This window comes from Trachypithecus francoisi, unplaced genomic scaffold, assembly GCF_009764315.1.
Source record: "Trachypithecus francoisi isolate TF-2019V2 unplaced genomic scaffold, Tfra_2.0 Lachesis_group20, whole genome shotgun sequence".
In the NCBI taxonomy this organism is placed as follows: Eukaryota; Metazoa; Chordata; class Mammalia; order Primates; family Cercopithecidae; genus Trachypithecus; species Trachypithecus francoisi.
Genome location: NW_022681466.1, coordinates 53,984,446 through 54,010,850, shown reverse-complemented (window position 1 = coordinate 54,010,850; position 26,405 = coordinate 53,984,446). Strand labels below are relative to the sequence as shown.

Below are 26,405 nucleotides of genomic sequence, written 5' to 3'. Positions count from 1 at the left end.
TGTAATCCCAGCACTTTGGGAGGCTGAGGCAGGTGGATCACCTGAGGTCAGGAGTTCAAGACCAGCCTGGCCAACACGGCAAAACCCTGTCTCTACTAAAAATACAAAAACTAGCCAGGTGTGGTGGAGCGCGCCTGTAATCTCAGCTACTTGGGAGGCGGAGGCAGGAGAATCACTTGACCCTGGCAGGCGGAGGTTGCAGTGAGCCAAGATGGCAACATTGCACTCCAGCCTGGGCAACAAGAGCAAAACTCTGTCTCAAAAAAAATAAATAAATAAAATAATAATTATAATAAATAAATAAAGTCAATACACACTCTAAAGGCTCATAAGTTACAAAATGAATCTCTTTGTAATCTTCAACTTTATAATTTTCTGAATTTTAAGTGAACCTGAATTTCCTAAAAGCAAATTAGACAGTATAATGAATAAGCCCAAGACACATGTGCAGGATGGATTTTTCCTTCAAATCTGTAATAGAATTAAAACTAAAGCCTTAAATTGAAATCATACCTGCTGAATGGGACTCTGTGCCTGAAACAATATTCTTCGTCCCAGTAGTTCTGCAAAGATACATCCCACAGACCAGATGTCAATAGCATTGCTGTAATGACGGCTGCCCATCAGGATTTCCGGAGCCCGATAATACTGAGTAACAACTTCCTGAGTCATATGACGGGATTCATCTAATTCTTCCACTCTGGCCAATCCAAAATCACAAATCTAAATAGAAAAGGCAGTCAAAACATTGTCAAGCAAATACAAATGAAAGAGTAAAACAAAACATCAAAACCTTGATAGGGCACTGAACTTTGAAATTTTTTTTTTGAGACGGAGTCTCACTCTGTCACCCAGGCTGGAGTGCAGTGGCACAATCTCAGCTCACTGCAACCTCCGCTTCCCGGGTTCAAGGGATTCTCCTGCCTCAGCCTCCCAAATAGCTGGGACTACAGGTGCCCACCACTACGCCTGGCTATTTTTTTTTTGTATATTTAGTAGAGAAGGGGTTTAACCATATTGGCCAGGCTGGTCTCAAACTCTTGATCTCAGGTGATCCACCTGCCTTGGTCTCCCAAAGTGCTGGGATTACAGGCGTGAGCCACCGCACCCAGCCACTCTGAAACACTTTTAATGATACAGGAATAGTATATTTATGTCAATATACAATCTGGTTTTATTTGGTTAGAGAGGAAAAAAGTCTCAAACTTACATCATTTTCTTAAAAATATTCTTCTCATCTTTATTAATAAAAACATGTCTGTTTTCAGTTGATAAAGCAAAAAAACTAGGTGAACATAAACGACTTTATTTATTTTTAGACAGGGTCTCAGTCTGTCTCACTGGCTGCAGTGCAGTGGCATGATCAATCTGAGGCTCCTCCCACCTCAGCCTCCTGAGTAGCTGGGACTACAGGCGCGTGCTACCATGCCCGGCTAATTTTTGTGGTTTTTTTTTTTTTGTAGGGATGAGGTTTTGCCATGTTGTCCAGGCTGGTCCTGAACTCCTGGGTTCAAGCAATCTGCTTGCCTCGGCCTCCCAAAAGTGCTGGGATTACAGGTGTGAGCTACTGCACCTGGCCAAATGCATACTTCTAGGTTTGATTTAGAGACCAACTGTTGGCCAGGCACAGTGGCTTACGCCTATAATCCCAGGGATTGGGAGGCTGAGGTGAGAAGACTGCTTGAGAGATCAGGAGTTTAAGACCAGGCTGGACAACATAGCAAGATCTCAACTCTACAAAACAATTTAAAAAAAAAAATAGCTGGGCGTGGTGGTGTGCACTTGTAGTCCCGGCTATTCTGGAGGCTGAGGTGGGAGGACTGCATGAGCCCAGGAGTTTGAGACTACAGTGAGCTATTACTGTGCCACCACACTCCAGAGTGAGATTGAGACCCTATCTTTAAAAAAAATTTAAAAACCCCGACAAAACCAACTACTTTCAAGACTAGTTTATAGACAAAGATATCATAAGACAAAGGGGTGTATCTTGAAGGCTTCTTAGTGGAGACTATGCCTGTCGTCTTTATGAAATATATATAAATTTCTTTAAAGCAATGGGTTTCAAACTGACTCCAGTGGAATCTAGTTCTGACTTTAGGCATTCCATAAATATTATATCCAAACTTCACATGTACTTATCTATTTAAAATACAAATTCACACTCAAATGTATAAATATATTAAGACGTAGTATACTGTAGAATACTAATGCTACTGGGTTCATTCATTTCTTCATGCTATAAATATTTAAGTTAGTGCTTGTTATATTACAGCTGGTATGTTAGAATCTGGAGATACAGTAATAAGTAATAAAGACTAGTTAACTTCTATACAAACTTAAAAATAAACCTTTTCTTGCTATTTCTGCTCAACTGGAAAGTATGCTGAGGGTTACAAGGTGAGCTATTAATAAACAGCAGCAGTGCCACCACCAGCAACTACTGCTTATCTTTAGGAATTAAAATTTTCTTGATATGGGGCAATCAAAACACAACAACTAGGAGCACTGAGGATGAGATCAGATAGTAATGGCCATCTAAACTCCAGTGTTCTCACTGATTAACTTTATAAGTCACAATATTGCAAGTGATAAAATACGATTTTAAATCTGTTTTCTAAATTGAAGTCCCTATATAAGATTTTATTTGAAAAAGAGTTCTGGCAGCTTAAAAAGAAAATCTGAAAACTCCGTTCTAAAGAAAACAAAATTTACTCCCCAATTTTTGGCAATCCCCTCTTTCTGATTTGAATCTACTGTCTGGTTACATCAAATGAATTTAGATGTGTATGTAGGAATAAGTCAGTATGAAGCCACCATTTTAACAACTTAAGAATGCAGGAAAATTTTCCATACTATACAGATAAACCATATAACATAACAACAAAAGCCTAAGTTCATCAAATACGTTCAAATAGCAGATATATATATATTTTTGGGACAGTCTCACTCTGTCATCCAGACTGAAGTGCACTGACACGATCTCGGCTCACTGCAACCTCTGCCTCTCAGGTTCAAACGATTCTCGTGCCTCAGCCTCCTGAGCAGCTGGGACTAGAGGCACGTGCCACCACGCCTGGCTAATTTTTATATTTTTAGTAGAGACAGGTTTTTGCCATGTTGGCCAGGCTTGTCTCAAATTCCTGGCCTCAAGTAATCCGCCCACCTCGGCTTTCCAGTGTTGGGATTACAGGGGTGAGCCACTGCGCCCGGCCAAAATAACATATAATATTTTTAAAACTCTATTACTTGGCCATGACTCCTGAGGGTATTTTAAAAAACTAAACCAACAAAAGGAAAGAACACAATTTTTTTCTCGTATATGAAAAAAACCAACCACCCACCCATCCAACAAAAAATGACTTCTGTTATAAAGCAAATCCCTTATTAAAAATATCAGTATGGTTTGTCATTTTTAGCAACTTATCTGGAAGACAACCTGAGTCCAAAATAGGAAGCTAACATGATCACATAACTAAAAAAATTCCAGCAAAATTATCCATCTTGTGCTTAATAGGAAACAAAACACATTCACAATATGGAAGGATACCGATTTTTAAAAACGATTTTGTTATAATGATCTTCAATGAATTTGTATGTTTGAGAAGAAATAACTGGTGTTTGTAGTCTAGCACTCTATTCTGGCTTTTTAAAAGTAGGCCCGTAAGATGAGTCAAAGGAGTGGAGCAAAATTTGTGTGTTCTGATTTGTGTGTTCTGTATTCATGAATGGCATTTTCCTTTAGTTGCCCATTCATACAGTCTGACCTTATAAAACCATAACAGACAATTTGGAAAATGAACTTCAAGCAGTTAATGGCATCAAATATGACAGGTCCTGCACAAAATCCAGTGTGAAGTCTTCCAATCAAAAATCAAAAGAAGAAGAAATTGGCTTAAATGGTCATAAGATTGATTAGGTATGAATAGGACAAAAAAATTTCTAACTATAAGGTTTAAAAATTTTTTTAAAAATAAAAACGATTATGGGGATAAGTTGCAAGTTCTCTTTAAAAAGTGAAAAGGTGGCAGGAAAAACTCAATAACCTATAGAAGGAATACTTTAGATTTTGGGGGCAATTAACTTCTCTGTGGAAACAAAAGACTGAATTACAACATCAGCTATTTTTTAGGGAAAATATGAAAAATAGGTTTTCATCTTTCTAGAGCTAAAATAAGGGTGAGGGCTCTTCAAGGCTATAACAAAGGGAGAACTTTCATTCATAAGCAGTATCATCCACCAGCTTTTCAAGAGAACTGACCTACAGTTCAGAGATATCATTTAAAATAAAAAATGAATTTTATTTATACATTTGGTTTTATTACTTAGTTTAACCGCCAGCAACCTAAGTAATAATGATAGTCTTGATTATTTTTAAAGTGGGTAACATTTTAAAAACTTATTTTTCTTCTCAAATATAGCAGTTAAAGGCCCTTATTTCCAATTTCTATTATGAGGAAAAACATAGTGGACCTCTCTCTATTCAAGAGTTCTGCCAATACACATCTGTATTAGAGGTAGGGAAATACAAATATGTGGACTTTGCTATTTGCAAGCCCCTTTTTAAATGAAAGACAATGGCTGTACTAGGGAAGAGAAGTAAAACTGAAACTGATGACTTGAAATTTTGGAACTACTAAATATAATTCTGTAACCAATTCCTCTTCAGAGGAATAATTAAGAATTGGCTACTATACATTATGGAAATACATTGAATAGGTGCCTATTACCCTTTTCTGGTTTGGCATTTTCACTTCTTTTTTTTTTTTTGGAGACAGGGTCTCACTCTGTCACCTAGGCTGGAGTGCGGTGGTGCGATCACAATTCACTGCAGCCTTGATGCTCTGGGCTCAGGCGATCCTCCTGTCTCAGCCTTCTGAGTAGCTGGGACTATAGGCATGCACAACCATACCTGGCTAATTTTTGTATTTTTTATTGAGATGGGGTTTTGTTTGCCCAGGCTGGTCTTGAACTGCCGGGCTCAAGCAATCTGCCCGCCTCAGCCTCCCAAAATGCTGGAATTATAAGGTATGAGCCACTGTGTCTGGCCAGCACTATCACTTTTAAATATGTTTCTACTTCTGACTTTGCTACCTTGGTCAAACAGCATATAGAAATATTAGCTGTGTAAAAATGTAGATGGTCTTCCTAGAAGTCACACTTCATTCTCTTATATAAACAGATGCTTGCTGTTCTAATATTTCTTCTGATATGCGCTTCTTTTAATAATGGAACAATCTGTAAAGGAGTCACCTTCTCTATTCTTCTTTCTAGGTACACTGTAATTCCAATTTCAGTGTTTCTAAAACATAGGCAAAATATCATGAAAAGAACATGAGACAGGACTACAAATTATTACTATGGCTATGAGTAGTGATATGGAGAAAACTGGGTTAACTTTTGGTAAAGTAATGGAAATGAACTTATTTCTTTCACAAAAATATGTGTTCTTTAACCTGCCTTGACATTCTTTTTTTCCCCAGGTATTTAAATAAACTGAAAAGCTACCTTTAGAACACAGTTGCTGTTCACAAGGAGATTCCCTGGCTTAATGTCTCGATGTAAAATGCCAGCTGAATGGAGATATTTCAAACCTGAAATAACAAACAGATTTAACTGCAGATATTTAATTCCTTTTACTCAACCAACAATGTTTTAAAAACCTTGGAAGAAAACAGTAGAGGATTTAAAATTGTTCCCTAAATAACTGCATAATGAACATTATTAAAAGCTAGTCTCACCTCAAAATATCATAATTTTGCTACAGTAAAATAAAATGTCACCAAAGGTTTGCAAAGTCTAGAGATAATGTCTATAATTTCAACAATTATGTAGGTTTAAATACAGATAAGCTTCTTAGGCACTCGAGTTAAGACCATACTAATAACCTTAGATTGCTAGTCAGTGTGGCTACTGGACTGCTGTTATTGATACTCTTAACCTGCAACTCGGAGCCTTCTCCAACAAAACAGTTTCCATTAACCCACATGGAGCCTTTCCCAGGACAGGTGTTTCACTGATAAGACAAAATTCAGGAACTTGCCCACATTGTCAGTAGTATTCTTTACCACTCAGAATCAAGAGGGTAATGAACCACTTTAAAAATATTTCTAACATCTTAGAAGACCAGTGCCTTCATTCAGTACTGCTAAAGGTCCCAGCCTCAACGTTGAGTCCTTTTTGTGTGCGTTTTTCCTTTTCTTTTTTTTTTTTTTTATTTGAGACAGGGACTTACTCTGTAACCTAGGCAGGAGTGCGGTGGTATGATCACAGCTCACTGAAACCTCAACTTTCCTGGCTCAAGCCATGCTCCCACCTCAGGCTCCTGAGAAGTGGGAACTATGGGCATGTATCACCATATCCGGCTAATGGGTTGAGTCTTTTTTGGATAAAATGTAGCAAATCACATTTTTCACAAGTACAAAAAGAGCCAATATCTTCCCCATTTTCTCCTACCACAGAATATGAACAAATCTATTGGAGGTGAACATTTTTAGTTTTTTTGAGAAGGAGTCTCACTGTGTCGCTCATGCTGGAGTGCAGTGTCACGATCTCGGCTCACTGCAGCCTCCATCTCCCAGGTTCACTCGATTCTCCTGCCTCAGCCTCCCAAGTAGCTGAGACTACAGGCAAGCGCCACCATGCCCGGCTAAGTTTTGTATTTGTTTAGAGTAGAGTGTAGTTTTGCCATGTTGGCCAGGCTGGTCTTGAATTTCTGACCTCAAATGATCTGCCTGCCTCAGCATCCCAAAGTGCTGTGATTACAGGCATGAATCACCATACTTGGCTTGGAGGTGAGCTTTTTAGTTTTAATATTGCTTATGTGGCCAGGCACAGTGGCTCACGTTTGTAATCCCAGCACTTTGGGAAGCCAAGGCAGGCGGATCACGAGGTCAGAAGATCAAGATGAACCTGGCTAATACGGTGAAACCCTGTCTCTACTGAAAATACAAAAAAATTAGCTGGGCATGGTGGCAGGCGTCTGTAGTCCCAGCTACTTGGGAGGCTGAGGCAGGAGAATGGTATGAACCTGGGAGGCAAAGCTTGCACTGAGCCGAGATCGTGCCACTGCACTCCAGCCTGGGCAACAGAGTGACACTCTGTCTGGAAAAAAAAAAAAAAAAAGCTTATGTATTTTCATCCTTTTGGCATTTATTTTTCAATCGCTATAAAGAATCTCTTCTATGAATTCTGGGGCGGGTGTGGGGGGAAGTATTTTATTTACTAGGTAAGAAAGCTGTTTTAGGTTTAAGCAGTTCTCTACTTGTAATGGCAAAATTCTCATGGACATACTTGATGGCCAGAAGAAGTGTCAATAATGTTGGCCCAAATCCTTTCTCAGTCAAGTACGTGCTCTTTAATGAGCCAGTCTAGAGTTATTTAGCTGGCTCTGTTTATTGGTCTTCCCAATCTACTTTGGTTTTAAGGGTCATTCTGTTTCTCTGGAGTTGGCTTCAGGTATGCCAGCCAATACTCAGACAGGCCCACCTACTGTTGGCTTGCAGGATGGACGTCATCTATAGGGGATATAGTCACTTTTCACCTGAGTCGTCTGATGACACATATTCCTATTCCGTTGAAAACTAAAGGCTGTTTTGTGAACTTGTGACAAACCATCCTGCTTATTCACCTAGATTAGCCCACTCAACTGCCTACTGAATTTGACAGGGCTTTCTCTTTCATTACTGAAAACAAGAAATATTTGGCAACCCTAAAAAGCTTCTTCATTAACATTAAATATAGAAATTATAAAATATGCTTTGTCAAAAGAAAAAAAGTCTTTAGAGAAGAAGAAAACCTTGGAAGGTCAGATTAAAGTCTAAATGAGAAGCAAAACATTTCATTTACAGTATGACAGCACCTTTTTCTTCATAAAGAAATCTTACCTCGCAAAATCTGATAAAGAAAAACTTTGACATGATCTGAGCTGAGTGGTTGAGGAGAGACGATAATTTTATGTAGGTCACTCTGCATCAATTCTGTGACAACATATCTTGAAGTTTTAAGTTAAGGAGAGTTCAACGAATTCAGTCCCCTACCCCCTCAAAGTGGTGACCAGATCCAAAAAATAACTTCCATTCTTAAGGCTGGAAAAGTGGGCAAAGAAAGCTTCTAGACAGCATGACATAGGTGAGAATTCCAGCCCTCACAAGATAAAACACTACTAAAATCAAAAGAACTTACATGTTTAAAAGTCAGCAGAAGTAAACGACCAAATGATTTCCTTATAATCAGCATTATAAAAGACAAAACCAAAGGTAAACATTTTAAATAACAGCCAGGCCAGGAAAAGTATGACGACCAAACAGTCTTGAGTTCTACTTAGACATGTTACAGGAATGTCCTTTGAATCCAAACAAATGGGGATTGGTGATCTCATCTTAGGCCACCATGACACCAATGGAAAAGATCACGACCTATCCAAGGGTCGTGGCTTGTTTCATTATAAAATATGGTATTCCTAAACACATGTAAAGTAATTAGTTAAGTCTCTCCACAATCTTAGTAATTTAGTTCTTTTATTATTTAACTTTGTATGTATTTATGAAACACCCCTCCCCACTACCACCAGTAGATTTCAAGCTTCCTATACATTGTACTCTGTTGTATGTCTAGGGTTTTGCTCAATGGACACATGGCAGATGATTAAAGGCTGGAGCCTGGACAGCCATGGAGATATGGAATCCAAGACTGTTGTGAAGCACATGAGTGTTAGATACATTAGAGAAGCAAAAGTATGGTAAATCTTATAATTTAAGTATTAAGTTTTCTTAAGGCAATTTCTAATTTAATGTTTTAGCAAAAACAAGCAGGAAAGGGGATAACTTGGGAACAGGGAGGAGAAATGATAACAGCCTTTGACAAAAGCAATTGAAAGCTCCCTCCTCCTCGAGACATTTTTTCCAAATTGCTTTAGTCTCCTTTTTTCTTCAACCACTGTACGTTGAAATGCCCCATGGCTGCTGGTCCTCAGTCCTCTTCCCTATCCATACTCATGGATACTTGGATCCAGTCCCATGTCTTTAAATAATATCCATGCTGATGACTCCCAAATTTCTCTCTCTAGTTAATCTTCTTTCCTTAAGTGCAGACTTGTATATCAAACTGCCTATTATTTCCCCTGGATACCTAATTGACATTTCAAACTAACAAGTCCAAAACTGTCCAAATCCTTCTTAGTTGCTCGCACCACAAACCACATCAGGGAGTTATCCTTGACTCCCCCTTTCTCTTTCACCATACCTCCAATTTTCAGAAAATCCTTCAAAATTTAGCCAGAATTAACGCCACTTCTTATATCCACTGCTACTACTCTGGCCCAAGACTGCTATATTTCTAAAACACAGCAGCCAGGATAAACCTTTTTTACTATTATATTTTTTATTTTGCCTATATACTGAAATTTACTTTATTATATAGAAAATATAATTTTTAAGGCTTTATTATACATTCTAAGATATTTTAATCTTAGGTTTTATCACCCAGATTCTTTCCAAAGAAATATATTCTACTTTGTAATGAAAGTTAATGAGAAAATGGTATTTGGCATGTAGGATTCACTTACAGGACAGTTTTCAGTGACATGTTAAAATTATTCTATAAAATGATGAAGAGTTAAATAATGACATCAGGGTTACAGTTTTTAATAGTTTTTATTCAAACTATTTTTCTTAAAAAATTTTCAAACACACACAAAATTACACAGAGATGATCCATATACACACTTACCACCTAGAATCTACACTGCATATTTTGCTATAATTGCTTTGTCACACATCTATCTATTGCTCTTTCCATCCATCAATTCATCCAAAACTGGATGCATTTCACAGAATGGTCTTGTAGGATGAAGGCCAAATTATGTCACTTTTCTGCAAAAGCTTTCCATTTCATTTAAGAGCAAAAGCCAGTCCTTAAAATGGTCTCACAGGCCATAAATCATTTGGCCTTCTTACTTCTCTGACCTCTTCTATTGTTTTCTTCCTGGATATTCTCTGAACATGCTAGACACACTCCAACCTTAGGCCTTAGCTATTCCCTCTTCATGGACTGTACTTCCTGACATCTATTTGGTTAACTCTTTCACGTCCTTTGTGGTTTTGCTCCAATTTTATCTTTCAAATGAGGCCTACATCAACCACTCTGACACTACAGTCAGGCGTCATATAATGATGTTTGGTTGATGAAGGACCACATGTATAAAGGTGGTCCCATAGATTGTAACGATGCTGAAAATTCCTATTTTATTGCCTAGGGGTGTCTTGGTGACTAACCCTGTGTAGGCTTAGGCTAATGTGTATGTTTGTGTCTTATTTTAAAAAGTGAAAAAGCAACTCAGACCTCAACTCTACAAAAAATTCAGCCAGGTGTGGTGGCTTGTGCCTGTAGTCCCAGCAGTTACTGAGGACATTGATGTGGAAGGATTACCTGACCCTGGGAGGTCAAGGTTGCAGTGAGCCATGACTGCACCACTGCAATTCAGCCTAGGCAACAGAGTGAGAAAAATAAACAAATAAAAAGAAAAAAATATTTTTATATAGCTGTACAATGTCCCTGTGTTTTAAGCTAAGTATTAATACAAAAGAGTAAAATATTTAACAAAATTAAAAAGTTTAGAAAGTAAAAAAGTTACAGTAAGCTAGGGTTAATTTATATTAAAGAAACATTAAAAAAAGAAACTTAGGAGGGGGAGGAGGAAAAAAATAAACTTAGTGTAGCTTAAGAGCACAGAGTTTATAAAGTCTATAGTAATGCACAGTAATGTTTTAGGCTTTCAGATTCACTAACCACTCACTGACACACCCAGAGCAATTTCCAGTCCTGCAAGCTCCATTCTTGTTAAGTGCCCTATACAGGTGTACCATTTTTATCTTTTATATCATATTTTTACTGTACCTTTTCTATGTTCAGATACGTTTAGATATATAAATACTTACTATTGTGTTAAAACTGCCTACAGTATTCAGTACGGTAACATGTTATACACTTGTACAGGTTTGTAGCCTAGGATCAATAGGTTATACCATACAGCTAAGATGTGTAATAGGCTAGACCATCTGGGTTTGTGTAACAACCTGAACTCCCTGTCTACTTTCTATCCCCTTGCACAGCTTTACTTTTTCTTCTTCCCTTAGTAGTTATTATCCTATAATTTCCTTATGTTTATTCTGTCTGTATTGCCAAGCCTGCACCATAAAGGCAAGGGTTTTTGTCTGTTTTGTTCACAAATCTATCCCAAACTCTTAGAATAGTGTCTGCACATAGTAGGTCCCTATAAATATTTGATGAATTAAGGTATATTGAGTACCTGCTGGGTACTAGGTACTCTACTAAGTATTTTAAATATATAATCTCATCTAATTTTCACAGTTACTCTACAAAGTATGTAGTGGTACCCCTAAATTTAGATAAAGAAACTGACATTAACAGAAGACAATCTGCCTACGGTTACATAGTAGTGAAGCTTTTAGATCTGATCATGTCTAAAATTGCTTCAATGGTTCTATGCAATTTTGGATTTATCTTCTTTTCTTATTCTTTTTTTAAAGTAACATTTTTAAAAACTCTAATAAAGTAGGCCAGGTGGGTGGCTCATGCCTGTAACCCCAGCACTTTGGCAAGCCCAGGAAGGTGGACTGCTTGAGCTCAGGAGCTCGAGACCAGCCTGGGCAACATGGAGAAATCCCATCTCTATAAAAAATTTAAGAAATAGGTCAGGTGCGGTGGCTCACGCCTGTAATCCTAGCACTTTGGGAGGCTGAGGCAAGTGGATCACATGAGGTCAGGAGTTTGAGACCAGCCTGGCCAACATGGTGAAACCCTGTCTCCACTAAAAATACAAAAACTAGCTTGATGTGGTGGTGGGTACCTATAGTTCCAGTTACTTGGAGGCTGAGGCAGGAGAACCACTTTAACACAGGAGGCAGAGGTTGCGGTGAGCTGAGATCGTGCCACTGCACTCCAGACTGGATGACAGAGCAAGACTTTGTCTTAAAAAAAATTTTTTTTTTAAGAAATAGATGAGCGTTGTGGCTGGTGCCTGTAGTCCCAGCTACTCAGGAGGCTGAGGTGGGAGGATCACTTGAGCCCGGGAGGCAGGGGTTGCAGTGAGCCCTGATCTTGCCACTGCACTCCAGCCTGGGTAACAGAGTGAGACCCTGTCTCAAAAACAAACAAAACCCCCCACAACTATCACAAAATATACTAAATGTTCATTGCGTTCTTTATAGAATAATTTCAACTAATAAATGCAGAAACAATTATAGAATTAGAAAAAAAAAATCACCGTTTTGCAATCTCTGGAGCTAGGCACCATCAATGGCTGGTAAAATCACTTGAAAAGGATGAGTGTGAGACTGACATCACTTCAATCCACCACTCAATCTTAGCATAATTTAATGTGGAACAAGAATATTATGTTTGTGATATGCACACCACTGTCTACAAGTATTCATGTCCCAAAAAACTTAATTTGAATGTAATCAATCATCTAGCTCTAATGACCAGTTAACTAGAAATATGTGGAATTAAAAAACAAGACATTAAGAAGAAGCAATCTGCTAAACACACAATGTGGACCACTCTTCAGGAAAAAATTATCTAACAAATCAGTGACCATCTCCCTCCCACTGCCACAAAAAAAAATGTGTGTTATGGGGTGAAGGGCAGGCAGAAATGTTTGGGATAAGAGACTCAAGAGACATAATAACCACACATACATGTGAACTTTGTTTAGATCCTTATTCAAAAAGTGACTCTTGAGGCAATCAGAGAACAGATATTAAGGAATTAGCTAATTTTATTAGGTGTGATAATGGCATAATGGTTGTTTTCAAGATACTTATCTGTTAGAAATTCACATTTAAGTATTTATAGGTGGGATAATGTGATGTTTGGTTATCTACTTTAAAATACTCCAGCCCTCCTTTCCCTCCCCCTCAATAAAAAGGAATAGAGGAAATGAGATTGGCAAAATGATTAAATATTGTTAAAGCTGAGCATGAGGTACATAAGTTATATACTTACATACTACTACCTCTTATATTTTTGTATATATTTTTGCATATTTTGTATATATTTTTATATATTTTGAAAATTTCCATAATAGTTTTCTTAAACTTCATTGTAGAAAATATAAAATATATTAAAAAAGCAAGAATATTAAAAATATCCAGAATTCTACCTCTTTGGGTGAACTATAACATTTTGATGAAAATAATGTGCATGAGTACATGCATGTATATTTAAAATAAAACTGGTATTATATACTTTTTAAAAAAATATTTTAAGTTCTAGGGTACATGTGCACAATGTGCAGGTTACATATACATGAGCCATGTTGGTTTGTTGCACCTATCAAATCGTCATTTACACTAGGTATTTCTTCTAATGCTATCCCACCCCCAGCGCCCCACCCCCTGACAGGCCCTGGTGTGTGATGTTCCCTGCCCTGTGTCCAAGTGTTCTCATTGTTCAATTCCCACCTATGAGTGAGAATATGCTGTATTTGGTTTTCTGTCCTTGTGATAGTTTGCTGAGAATGATGGTTTCCAGTTTCATCCATGTCCCTGCAAAGGACATGAACTCATCCTTTTTTATGGCTGCATAGTATTCCGTGGTGTATACGTGCCACATTTTCTTAACCCAGTCTATCATGGATGGACATTTGGGTTGGTTCCAAGTCTTTTGCTATTGTGAATAGTGCCACAATAAACATATGTGTGCATATGCCTTTATAGCAGCATGATTTATAATCCTTTGGGTATATAACCAGTAATGGGATCGCTGGGTCAAATGGTATTTCTAGTACTAGATCCTTGAGGAATCGTCACACTGTCTTCCATAATGGTTGAACTAATTCATACTCCCACTAACAGTGTAAAAGCATTCCTGTTTCTCTACATCCTCTCCAGCATTTGTTGTTTCCTGACTTTTTAATGACTTTTTAACTTTTCTGTTGCCTGTTCTTTTAATAAAATGTAAGGATCTAAACACAAAACAAGCAAAGGAATCCCTTGCTTATCACATTCAATGGTCTAATAATGCAGAATTTTAATGACTGCATAGTGTTCTAACGTGTGGATATATTATAATTCATTTAACCAAGTGATCATTGTTAAAAAGCTATTTCTAATTTTACTTTTTACTATTTTACTTTTTGAGATGGAGTCTTGCTCTGTCACCCAGGCTGGAGTGGAGTGCCGTGATCTCGGCTCAGAATTCTGCAGCCTCCATTTCCCAGGTTCAAGCGACCCTCGTGCCTCAGCCTCCCGAGTAGCTAGCATTAGAAGCGCACACCAGTGTGCCCGACTAATTTTTGTATTTTTAGTAGAGATGGGGTTTTGCCATGTGGTTTTGCCAGGCTGGTTTTTAACTCCTGACCTCAAGTGATCTGCCCACCTCAGTATCCCAAAGTGCTGGGATTACAGGTGTGAGCCACTGAGACTGGGCTATTTTTAATTATTTTAAATAACCTTGAGATAAACATCCTATACATAGAATTTTATGTGGATCTGAGGATATTATATATACTTTTAAAAAGTTTTAAAATACTGTAAACTCCATGATATTATATATATTCTTTTATATCATTTTACATGCTTAAATAGTACTCCATTTTACGTAATATGTCAGGAGTTAAGTCATCTCCTGCCACTGGATGTTTACAATATTATTGTTTCACTATTATGTAGCTCTGTGGGAGTGCTTAGAGCTTTAAGATATTATTCCATGAGGAACCCTCAATTATATATAGATCCTCCTTCCTGGGTCAAGCATTTATTCAGAAGAGTTCTCCAATCTTCCTTCTGAGGATGAATAGGTCAGGCTGCCAGAATTCTATGTTAGTGGGTGTCCAGGGAATAAACTTTTAGTCTCCAGCAGGGTGGGGGAAGAAGATCTGAGCATCTTACTACTTCTAAAACAGTCTTGCAACCAATCCGATGTTTAGGCCCACCTGTACTCCCACTTTCTGAGATAATTGATGCCTCTAATTCCTGAGACTTTCTGACATTCTGTAGCAAATCAACCTGTTTCTGGGTTCTCATTACTGCCACCTTAGATTTCTGCCTTTTCTAGTCTGAATTTGTAACCCTTTAGTGAAATTTAAGGGGACTACAGGAAGGAATGGTAGTAAAGATTTATATTCTATCCACTGTGTTTTAAGGTTGAAAACTCTTTACATGTTTATTGGCCATGCATATGTGTGACCATGAAAGACAGAAAAAAAAAGAAAAAGGAAAAGCAAGAGTGAGAGCAAACTGTTCCTGTCCTTTGCTCAATTTTCTACAGGGATGATAATTTTTTTGTAATACTGCTTCTCATATTAAGGATATTAACCCGCTAGTATGTACTGAAATTTCTTTTCCACTAGGAAGTCACAGGATGGTGATATAAAAAAACTGCTGCTTGCACCTTTAAGTCTTAATCAGAAGTCCCAATATTCTTGAGTTGCACTGGTTCCAGAATTCTCAAGGGAGAGGAAACAAAGGACCATTACACAGAAAAAACCCAAACAACAAAACAAAAACAAAAATTTCACAATTGCCATCCCTGTATTAAGTGTTTTGTTATGTTCTGAGTATTTGTGTCTTCCCCAAAAATCATAGGTTGAAATGCTAACCCCCAAGAAGATGTGATTAAGAGGTGGGACCTTTGGGAGGTGATTACGTCATGAGGGCAGAGCCTCTCTATAAAAAGAGGCCTAATGGAGTTTGTTAGTCCTTTCCACAATGTTAGGTTATATTAAAGACTGTCAACTAGGAAATGGGGCCTCAGCAGACACCAAATCTGCCAGTACTGTGATTTTGGACTTCCCAGCCTCCAGAACTGTCAGAAATAAATTAGTGTTGTTTATAAACCACTCAGTTTATGGCATTTTGTTATAGCAGAATGGATGGACTAAGACAATTATCAACTTGAGCTTTTTTTTTTTTTTGAGGCGGAATTTCACTCTTGTTGCCCAGGCTGGAGTGCGATGGCATGATCTCGGCTCACCACAACCTCCACCTCCCAGGTTCAAGCTATTCTCCTGCCTCAGCCTCCTGAGTAGCTGGGACTACAGGCATGTGCCACCATGCCCGGCTAATCTTTATATTTTTAGTAGAGATAGGGTTTCTCCATGTTGGTCAGGCTGGTATTGAACTCCCGACCTCAGGTGATCTGCCTGCCTCGGCCTCTCAAAGTGCTGGGATTACAGGTGGGAGCCACCTGGTCTGGCCGAAACTTGAGCTCTTATACAGGAAAAAAATAATAATAATAATCCTGAAGTACCAATAACCAGGCATGGTGGCTCATGCCTATAATCCCAACATTTTGGGAGGTCAAGGCAGAAGGATTACTTAAGCTCAGCAGTTCAAGACCTGCCTGGGCATCTTAACGACACCCTGTCTCTACAAAAAAAAAAAAGTTAGCTGGGCATGGTGGCATGCATCTGTAGTCCCGACTACTAGGGAGGCTGAGGTGGGAGGATCACTTGAGCCTAGGAGGTCGACGCTGTGGTGAGCCATGATTGCACCACTGCACTCCCACCTGGGTGACAGAGTGAGTCCCTATCTCAAAAAAAAAAGTACAAAGCATTTATGTGTATGGGATGTCAGTCAGATCTGCTGAGTTTATTGACTTTTTTTTTTTTTGCTTTTGCCAGGATTGAAGAGTTCTTCCATGGATGTGAAGAACAGATTATATTCTATTCTACCTCACATATCTTCAAAATTGCCAGCCAAGTTGTGATGCCAGAATCCTGTTACTAGTGACAGTTAGTAAGCTCACAAGCAGTCGAGAGAAAACATCTTAATTTTCAAGTTTATCAGGTTGAAATCATAGTGCTGGCACTTCGAAAATCTTGCTTTGACTTATAAATTTATAAATGAAACAAACTGATGCAAAAGCCAAAAACAGAGAATAAGCATGAAATAATGTTATATGCTTTCTTCTAACAGTGACTACATTTTCAAAGAAAGGAGAAAATGGAAAACTGACTGGAGGGAGTACTGCTCTAAGCAGATATTTTATAACTAAGTACTTATTTCAGAAAAAGAAATCTGACATTTCATCTAGCATTATGAAACCTATCAGGTCAGGGTGTTGCTTACCCTATATCTGCTGGATTTGAATGGACAAACTGAACTATTTTTGACCAACAATAACACTTTCATATGATTCAACACAGAGCAAAGTATTACCAGATATCAAAAAACTGAAAAGGTATTCAAAATGAATATAGAGCATGATTTCAAATGGTAAGTCAATTCCTTCACACTAAGACCACATACACACGTGCATAATTTCTCACAAAATATAAACTAGCAGGCCTTCTGCAAAGCACAAATGACTACATCACTATGTCACTATCTTCAGGATCCATGAACTTCAAAAACCTTTCATTCAACCTTCTATTATCTATTATAATATTTAAGAAAGCAGAGTTTAAAATAATGCTACTTTTATATCTCTGCTTCTTGAGAAGATGACAGGTTGGGTTAAAAAAGAATAGGGGCAGGTTAATTAACTTTAATTAACTGGAAAGTTCAGGGCAAAATACATAGAGCTCCTGTCTACCTCTACCATTTCCCACTTATCCTTGTGCAGAAAAGCTTTCCCTTTCTTTAGTATCTTTTAAACATAAAAGACTGTAAAATTTTAAATATAGGATTTTTATAAAGTGATTAAAACAGCCACTTTGCAGAGAATACGTTTTGTCAAGCTTTAGTTTAGCAAAGTAAATTCTTAGGGGAAATACATTTTTCACTCCATGAATAATGCAGTGTTTTTCTTTACAGAAAACAATGTAACAACCAGGCCAACATTTTAAAATTTTCTTTGGAAAATAATTCCTGAATTTGAAGCTTTAACAATATAGCTTCAAAAATTCAGAAGCAATATACACCACCTTATGATACGGTTTTTGCTTTGCTCTAGCAGAAATCCTCTGAAGTCTCAATCCCCAGCATAATGTCTCCCAGATGTCTCAACTAGTTGCCATGCCAACTAAAGCAGCTTAAATTAAATGAGGTACTGAAAAGGCACCTGCATCACTCCAGGTCTGTTGCACATTAAATAAAGCTCTCTTGACAGGGATTCAGAGGTGCCATTAACTTGAACAGCATCTATCTGATTATTGTTTCTGAGAAATTTAACGAGGGTCTCCAAACAAGAGTGAAAACAGGGTGCTCCTTCCCTCTCCCGGTCTTTCTAAATGGGACAGCCACTCCAACAGCTGGTGCACCCACTGGGTCAATGAACTTGCTATGGCCCTTTAAGTTACCATTGGATGAAGATAAACTATAGGACCAAAGTTAAGGCTTTCAGAAGAATATGAGCAGATTAACCACCTCTCCTATTTAAACATGCCATTAAAAATATGATTGTTAAAAACACACTGTGCATGGTATGCCAACCTCAAAGTGATTTGAACAGCCCTACTATAAAACAAATTGCTGCTGATTGCAGCAATTAGTTAAGTAGCTCCATGAAATATGGATTCCAAATGTACTGATTTGCTTCAAAAAAAAAACCCTGAATGATGCAAATGTTTTGGTGGGGGTGGGGGAGGAGGGTGGCTCTGATGTCTCAGGCACCCAAGAGAAATAACAATGTCTCTGTATTGCTTTAAAGAGTTAATTTTTAAAAATAATATTTCGAGCTTTTTTACTGCTTTCTCATGTTAGTCACTGGAGAACATCACTTAAAAGAAACACAAACTTGGGCTAGAGAGGTTAGATTCTTTACCAAAGGTCACATTCCCAGTCAGTAAAAAGCCAAGACTAGCTCAGGTTTCCTGACTCCTCATCTAGTGCTCTCTCCACTCCCACCAAGCTGTTTCCCATGGAAACTTGCCTTTACAGGTCTGTTATTCCAATTTCTTAACCAAATATCACCACCATATGCAGGTTTCTATGAAACAAAAAACAGTTGAATTATTCTTAATTATGGGCTATAAGGAGAAGAAAAGGAGAAAGGATGTTAATGTTTATTTGAAGCTACTATGTGCCACTTTATATGTGATCTCATTTAATCTTCATAACACCTACTTTATAGCTGCTGTATTTCTATTTAAGAAATAAGCACACTGAGGCTGGGAGAGGTTAAGCTGCTCTACACAGTTTGCATTTAAATCTAGACTGTAATGATTCTGAAGTCTGACCCTTTCCATGAAGTTATATTACCTCTATTTGTTTACTATTAAAAAGAGAAAATGAAATACATGAGACTGCCATTACTTAAATGTTGCAAAAACCAGGCTTCAAGCAAAATCAGAAAATCAATATTGTATTACATAATGTGGTATTCCTTTCCTTGCCATGTTTATTCCAAATAAGAAGTCACTGTCTTCATTCTCCAACAAATTTTGAATAGCAGCATGTACAAGATGCCAATCTAGGTACTAGAAATGCAGTGGTGTACAAGACAGCCCACTGCTTTCACTGAGAAACTCAACAGCCTAACAAGGGAGACACACAATTAAACAAGCAACTGCAATTCACTCAAAGATTACAACACTGTTACAGCTATTCATCTCATAAAGCTCCTTAGGTTCTGCTTTCGAATTGAATAAACCAGACTTGCCATCATAGAGCCACCAGGAATAAAAGCAACAAAGTTGCACAACAAAGATATATTCTTCTAAAGAGATAAATCCCTAAATTAGAATTACTAATTTCCAATAACTAAAGAGATTTCAACAAGTGAGAAACCGTCAAAAAAAAGCTTTCTTCAGCACCTACAAATTACTGAATCAGATGTGCAAACTAGTTGGCAATTTATCTATACTGTATAAAAAACATATACACTCATATTTGGTTTCCTAAAATGGTTCATCCTTAACAAATTTATTTAAGCCAGGCACAGTGGCTCATACCTATAAACCTGGCATTTTGGGAGACCGAGGCAGGAAGATCGCTTATAGTCAGAAGTTCGAGACCAGCCTGGGCAACATAAAGAGATCCTGTCTCTACAAAAAAATTTAAAAATTAGCTGGCTGTGGTGGTGTGCACCTGTATTCTCAGCTACTTGTGCCTAAGGTGAAAGGATTTTAAGTTTAAGCCCAGGAGGAGTTCCAGGCTGCAGTGAGCCCTGATTGCCACTGCACTCCAGCCTTGGTGACAGAGCAAGACCCTGTCTCAAAAAAAAAAAAGTTTTTTAAAAACAACATGAAAAGTAATAAAAATAAAATGAACACTTATTGAGTGCTCACTATTTGCAAGACACTTCTTTAAGTACTTTATATGAACTATTTCATGAATCCCCACAACACAAGTAGCAGGTTATGCTAAAAAACTAATTTTTCTCTTTTTGAAGTTTAGTCTTTCCTTTAGGAAGAAATTGAATCCAAAGACACCTGAAGTAACTGCTCAATCCACCCAAGTACTTTTATGCATTTCTTCCAGCACCTGAATTTTAGTTTTAGCTCTGTTACTGGCAGAACACAACCACAAATAAGAAATAATCCCACATTTGCAGAGGATTTATCTGTTTGCTGAAAAGTATTTTTGAGCTTACCATGCCACTTTTAACATAGGTCACCTCATTTAATCCTTATAACAACGTGTGGCTATTTCCACATAACAAGTCTCAACTGCTAGTGAAGAAATGTCTGACAAATAATGATACCCTTTTGACCAATGACTTAAAAATAAAAAGGATAAAAAAATCAAGAGGCAAATTTTGCTACCTCATTCTCTTTGTCTCAGTGTCTTTTTCTACCTCCTGAGTATTTACTTCCTTCAAGTCTTTTACCTCTTACCCTTCTTTAGTCAAATTATAAAAATAATCTTGACGATACAAGAAACATTTTCCCTGCACTTATGAATCATATATGCTTAAATAGCTTCATATCCTCTCATATTTTTTAAGTGCATGAGAACTAAAACGTTAGTGTATACATATGTACAAATGTTTATATGCATTTGCATACAAAAGAAAAGGAACTCCTGGCTACTTCTGTGTGTGTGTGTGGGGGGGGAAGGGTACAGGACTTGGACTAGTAGCCCTTTACAGATTCGTTTTTAAAGTCTAAATTAGAGATTGCTGGAAATATAGGACAGGCCTTTGATGGTAGATAAAAGTTAAAAATATAAGTTTGGGAATAATTAGATACAGTAAAAAATAAGAATTTCTACTTTCTACTAAATGAAATATGCCACACTGAGGTATTTATTTGCATTTGGTTACAATCTTCTTTTTATTCGCATAAAAATTTATCTTAAAATTTTTTTTCCATTTCCTTCCTTTTATTAAAAACCTTGGATATTAAAATTATGGAAGCTTGTCACCATTAATGGGTTGCAAATTCAACCTTAAAAACATGACATTCTTTAGAATAATGCAACCAGTGTCAGCAGCTGAACTGCTAGTGGACAGTGCCCAAATATAATAAGCAGCACATCCTGCTAGATTTCCACAGAGTTTGCTGAGAAGAAAACGTTTTCATGGAGGACAGAATTTGAGGCAAGAAAGAGCAAGAAATGAGACATCTTCTGAAGATCAAGGACATTAGGTGGGAACACATTAGAGATATCAAAAAGGGAGAGAACAGAGAGGGGTGCTCAGAATTAAAAATAGGCCTGTACAATTTTCTCTGATGCAAAAAAGATTATGGGCAAGAAGACCAGGAAACTAATCTACAGCCTGGCAGCCATCTACACCTTAATGATAAGCCTCTCCTGACCTCTTGCTCCAATTAAAGCAGATCTGTACCAAGATCAATATTTGTTTAACCCACCTCTATGATGCTGCATCTATTTTAGGAAGTAATTTAAGAATGCATGATAATCAGCCTCACACCAGAAATACTGACTACCCCAACTGTCAACAGTAATTCTTCAGAAAAAGCTACACAGTCACCACAGAAACAAATGCTGACATCAAATTCTGACCTTCAATTACAAATAAGATGATTGAGTACTTTTCTGTTTTTAGGAAGTCATGATTACTCAGGCAGTCTCAGAGCCTGCAGGACTGGTGCCAACAACATCTTTGTTTAACCATCATCATTAGCATCAATAAACACTGACTGGGTACTAAGTGGGTGTAGAGAACATGTTAACTCAATGACAAGACAGAGAAAAAAGATGGATGAACGCAAGGCAATAGCCAAGAGGTTGGAAAAAGACTGACACTGACATGTAAAAATCAAGGAGAGGGCAAGAAGGCGCAAAATACTCTAATGTAAATGAACAAAGAAGTCTGACTGAAAAACAGCTTAAATTTACTGAAATTTTCTGTGTTAGGCATCCAGCTTTAAATTTATTTTGCCTCATCTACTCCTAATTACTATAAGAAGTAAGTCCCATTATGGGTTCCCATTATATAGATGAGCAAAGAGGTTTAGAGAGATAAAGAAATTAATCAAAGGTCTTAGCTAGCGTGCAGTGGACATGGCACTAGATCACAGCCCTTGTTCTTGTACTCTGTCCTTCAAAAGATAAAGTAAACTTCAAAAATAGAAAACTAAAGAAAGAGGTAACAACAAAACAATTCTACTTTGTGAGAGGGAGAAGGCCTGGAAATTGATTTTAAATGAGGAGTTAACAGGTTCAGCAGTGGGAGGCGGTATGTTTGTTGTAGGCTTTGGAATCAAAATGACCAAGGTTAGAATCTTGACTCTGCCACTTAGTAGCCTGATAACATTAGGTAAGTTAAATAACTTCTCTGAGTCTGTTTCTGCATTTATAAAACAGGTACAGGGACACCTACTACACAGAGTTACTGCTAGGATTTAGGATCACATATAAATGCCTGGCACACAGAAAATGAATTAGGTGGTAGCCGCTGTCATCATCATCATCATCATCATTATATGAGGGAGGAGGGAAGATTTTTTTTTTATTTTTTATTATTATACTTTAAGTTCTAGGGTACATGTGCATAACGTTTATATCATGTATAACTCCCCAATGCAATCCCTCCCTCCTCCCCCCTCCCCATGATAGGCCCCAGTGTGTGATGTTCCCCTTCCCGAGTCCAAGTGATCTCATTGTTCAGTTCCCATCTATGAGTGAGAACATGCGGTGTTTGGTTTTCTCTTCTTGTGATAGTTTGCTAAGAATGATGGTTTCCAGCTGCATCCATGTCCCTACAAAGGACGCAAACTCATCCCTTTTTATGGCTGCACAGCATTCCATGGTGTATATGTGCCACATTTTCTTAATCCAGTCTGTCACAGATGGACATTTGGGTTGATTCCAAGTCTTTGCTATTGTGAATAGTGCCGCAATAAACATACGTGTGCATGTGACTTTGTAGTAGAGTAATTTATAATCCTTTGGGTATATACCCAGTAGTGGGATGGCTGGGTCATATGGTACATCTAGTTCTAGATCCTTGAGGAATTGCCATACTGTTTTCCATAATGGTTGAACTAGTTTACAATCCCACCAACAGTGTAAAAGTGTTCCTATTTCTCCACATCCTCTCCAACACCTGTTGTTTCCTGACTTCTTAATGATTGCCATTCTAACTGGTGTGAGATGGTATCTCATTGTGGTTTTGATTTGCATTTCTCTGATGGCGAGTGATGATGAGCATTTTTTCATGTGTCTGTTGGCTGTATGGATGTCTTCTTTTGAGAAATGTCTGTTCATATCCTTTCCCCACTTTTTGATGGGGCTGTTTGTTTTTTTCTTGTATATTTGTTTGAGTTCTTTGTAGATTCTGGATATTAGCCCTTTGTCAGATGAGTAGGTTGCAAAAATTTTCTCCCATTCTGTAGGTTGCCTGTTCACTCTGATGGTAGTTTCTTTTGCTGTGCAAAAGCTCTTTAGTTTAATTAGATCCCATTTGTCAATTTTGGCTTTTGCTGCCGTTGCTTTTGGTGTTTTAGACATGAAGTCCTTGCCCATGCCTATGTCCTGAATGGTACTACCTAGATTTTCTTCTAGGGTTTTTATGGTATTAGGTCTAACATTTAAGTCTCTAATCCATCTTGAATTAATTTTCTTATAAGGGGTAAGGAAAGGATCCAGTTTCAGCTTTCTACTTATGGCTAGCCAATTTTCCCAGCACCATTTATTAAATAGGGAATCATTTCCCCATTTCTTGTTTCTCTCAGGTTTGTCAAACGGAAAACTATCAAACAGGAAGGACACCTATACCAAAACCCCATCAGAGATGAGTTTTTTTTAAACATCAATACATGCTAGGTGGTATGCCAAATGTTCTACATACGTTAATTCATTTATTCCTTAAAAATAGCTCTGTAAGAATATTATATCCATTACCATTGAGGAAACCGAGGCTTAGGGAGGAGTATCAAATAACTTTTTGAAAGTCAAAAAGCTAGTAAGTGGAGGAAAAAAAAATCAGGATTTGAACTCAGGGCTGCCTAATATCAAAGTCCACAGGCCTTTTCAAAATGTATGATTGTGCCTCTATTTCTTTCCAACATTCTCTCCAGGGAAAAAAACAAAAGAATATAAGGAACAAAGAAATTGGTGACCACTCAAAAAAGCTCCTTTTGGTCTGGTACAGTGGCTCATGCCTGTAATCCCAGCACTTTGGAAGGCTGAGATGGGCGGATCACCTGAGATCAGGAATTCAAGACCAGCCTGGCCAACACGGTGAAACTCTGTCTCTACTAAAAAATACAAAAATTAGCCAGGTGTGGTTGCGGACACCTGTAATCCCAGTTACTCAGGAGGCTGAGGCAGGAGAATCCCTTGAACCCTGGAGGCGGAGGCTGCAGCAAGCCGAGATCATGCCACTGAACTCCAGCCTGGGGTGACAGAGTGAGACTCTGTCTTTTAAAAAAAAAAAAAAAAAAAAAGCTCCTTTAAGTCACTGTGATCTCAAAAGGAAAGACTAGGTAATCTCAAAAGTATATCACCATTGAAGAAGGGGAAAAACTTTATTCACTTTTTATTAATGTGGTCTCATGCAGGGTTTTTGGCATCAAAAACATGTCCATGACAGACACATTCCTTTAGAGTTTACTCATTCATTCATGTAAGGACAAAAAGCCCTTTCTTAGACCAAGAAAGGTTTCCTACAGGACATATTTTTGACAGATGGGAACTTGAGGGAACAATTAAAAGTACTAGTTTCTGTGAGACCTCTGAGAATCTTCACACAGGGTAACTCCTGGTTTTGGTAAAGGGTTAATAACCTGAAGGGTTTCTTAGTCTTGAGCTCAGGGTGATAAATATTACCTATCAGATTAATATTCTTCATATTTAACCCTAATTACAGAAAAATATTAATATCCTATAACTAAAGTCCCCATATCCCCCCAAAACAAAAGCACACATTAAAAACCCCAAAACTTTGCTTACTCATGCAAATCATATTTTCTTTAGAAAAAAAAAACACCACTTCAGCCTGATCCTATTTTCTGGTTCTCCTGCCACCTCTAAGTGAGGTAAACTATCAATTAAATATATAATTTAAACCCACTGCCAAAGACACAATAAATATATAATTTTTAAACCCACTGCCAAAGACACAATTCAATATTTTTGATTAATACTTAATAATGACAGGGACAGAATATGTAGAGAGCAAAATAATATCAGCAGTACATAAATAAACTGTACACTGGCTAAAATTCAGATTTGTGCTAGTGTGCTATAAGTCTATTAAGTTTCCTGAGGTACTGCTCTCAAATAAATTCAGCTGATAGCAGGAGACTCAGCTGGTCTATGAAGTGCCTAAAAGCCCCACTGATTCTCCATATCCTCCAATTATGGCAAGTCTGATATATTTAGTGGCTTCTGAAACCTCTAGGTCTCCACGAAACACATGCCTCCTGGTGTCTAGCAACCTTAAAAAATAAAGTCAACACAGTGGGACATGACAAAAAGATGAAATAAATACAGTCCCATGAGCTTCGCTAAACTCTCACACCTGAATTAAATATGTCAAGAGGCTAATAATCAGAAGGTTAACCAGAAGGTTAAGCAGTTCAGGAGAATGATAATGGGGTTATGAGGCTTTTCAGAAGCTCAAATTAAGTGTGGCTTTGTTGTTATTCAATATTACCGTCTAACAGTTGGGAGCACTGACAGCATTTCATTCCCACCAGCTGGGAAGTTTTAGAGCTATATTTATTTTTTAATGGAGAGGTGAAAAGACTAGATTCAAGCTTTAGTTTTTTTTTTTTTTTTTTTTTTGGCTTAACTTGGAACGCAGGTGTTTCAAAGAGCTAGCGTGAATAAGTTGTTCCAACTATAGTGACTCTCTTCAAAGCAGAGAGGAAAAAAAAATCCAGCTGTTGAGTTTGAACTTTAAACAATTCTTTAAAACAATTTCAGGATTTGCTATACACTAAAGCCTAAGTAATCGTTATGCAGACAGGAAGGCCTTTCAAATGAACTAAAAGAGGTGATGTGACTTTCACTACAGGGCATCATAAGGGGAGTGGTCCTTGGGATCTCAGGCTGAAAGAGAAAATTATGTCATGTATGGATGGAGGT

General features: G+C 37.7%; 1 protein-coding gene across 2 annotated transcripts in view; it reads right to left on the bottom strand.

The window, feature by feature from the left end:
• NLK (nemo like kinase) overlaps positions 1–26,405 on the bottom strand; it is a 157,002-nt gene that overhangs the window by 27,065 nt on the left and 103,532 nt on the right. For both annotated transcript variants that reach the window (XM_033184362.1, XM_033184361.1), the window contains exons 4-6: positions 7,884–7,990; positions 5,506–5,591; positions 514–723 (exon numbers count right to left, since the gene is read on the bottom strand). In XM_033184362.1, coding sequence (XP_033040253.1) covers positions 514–723; positions 5,506–5,591; positions 7,884–7,990 — 403 coding nt within the window. The remainder of the gene's footprint in view (positions 1–513; positions 724–5,505; positions 5,592–7,883; positions 7,991–26,405) is intronic.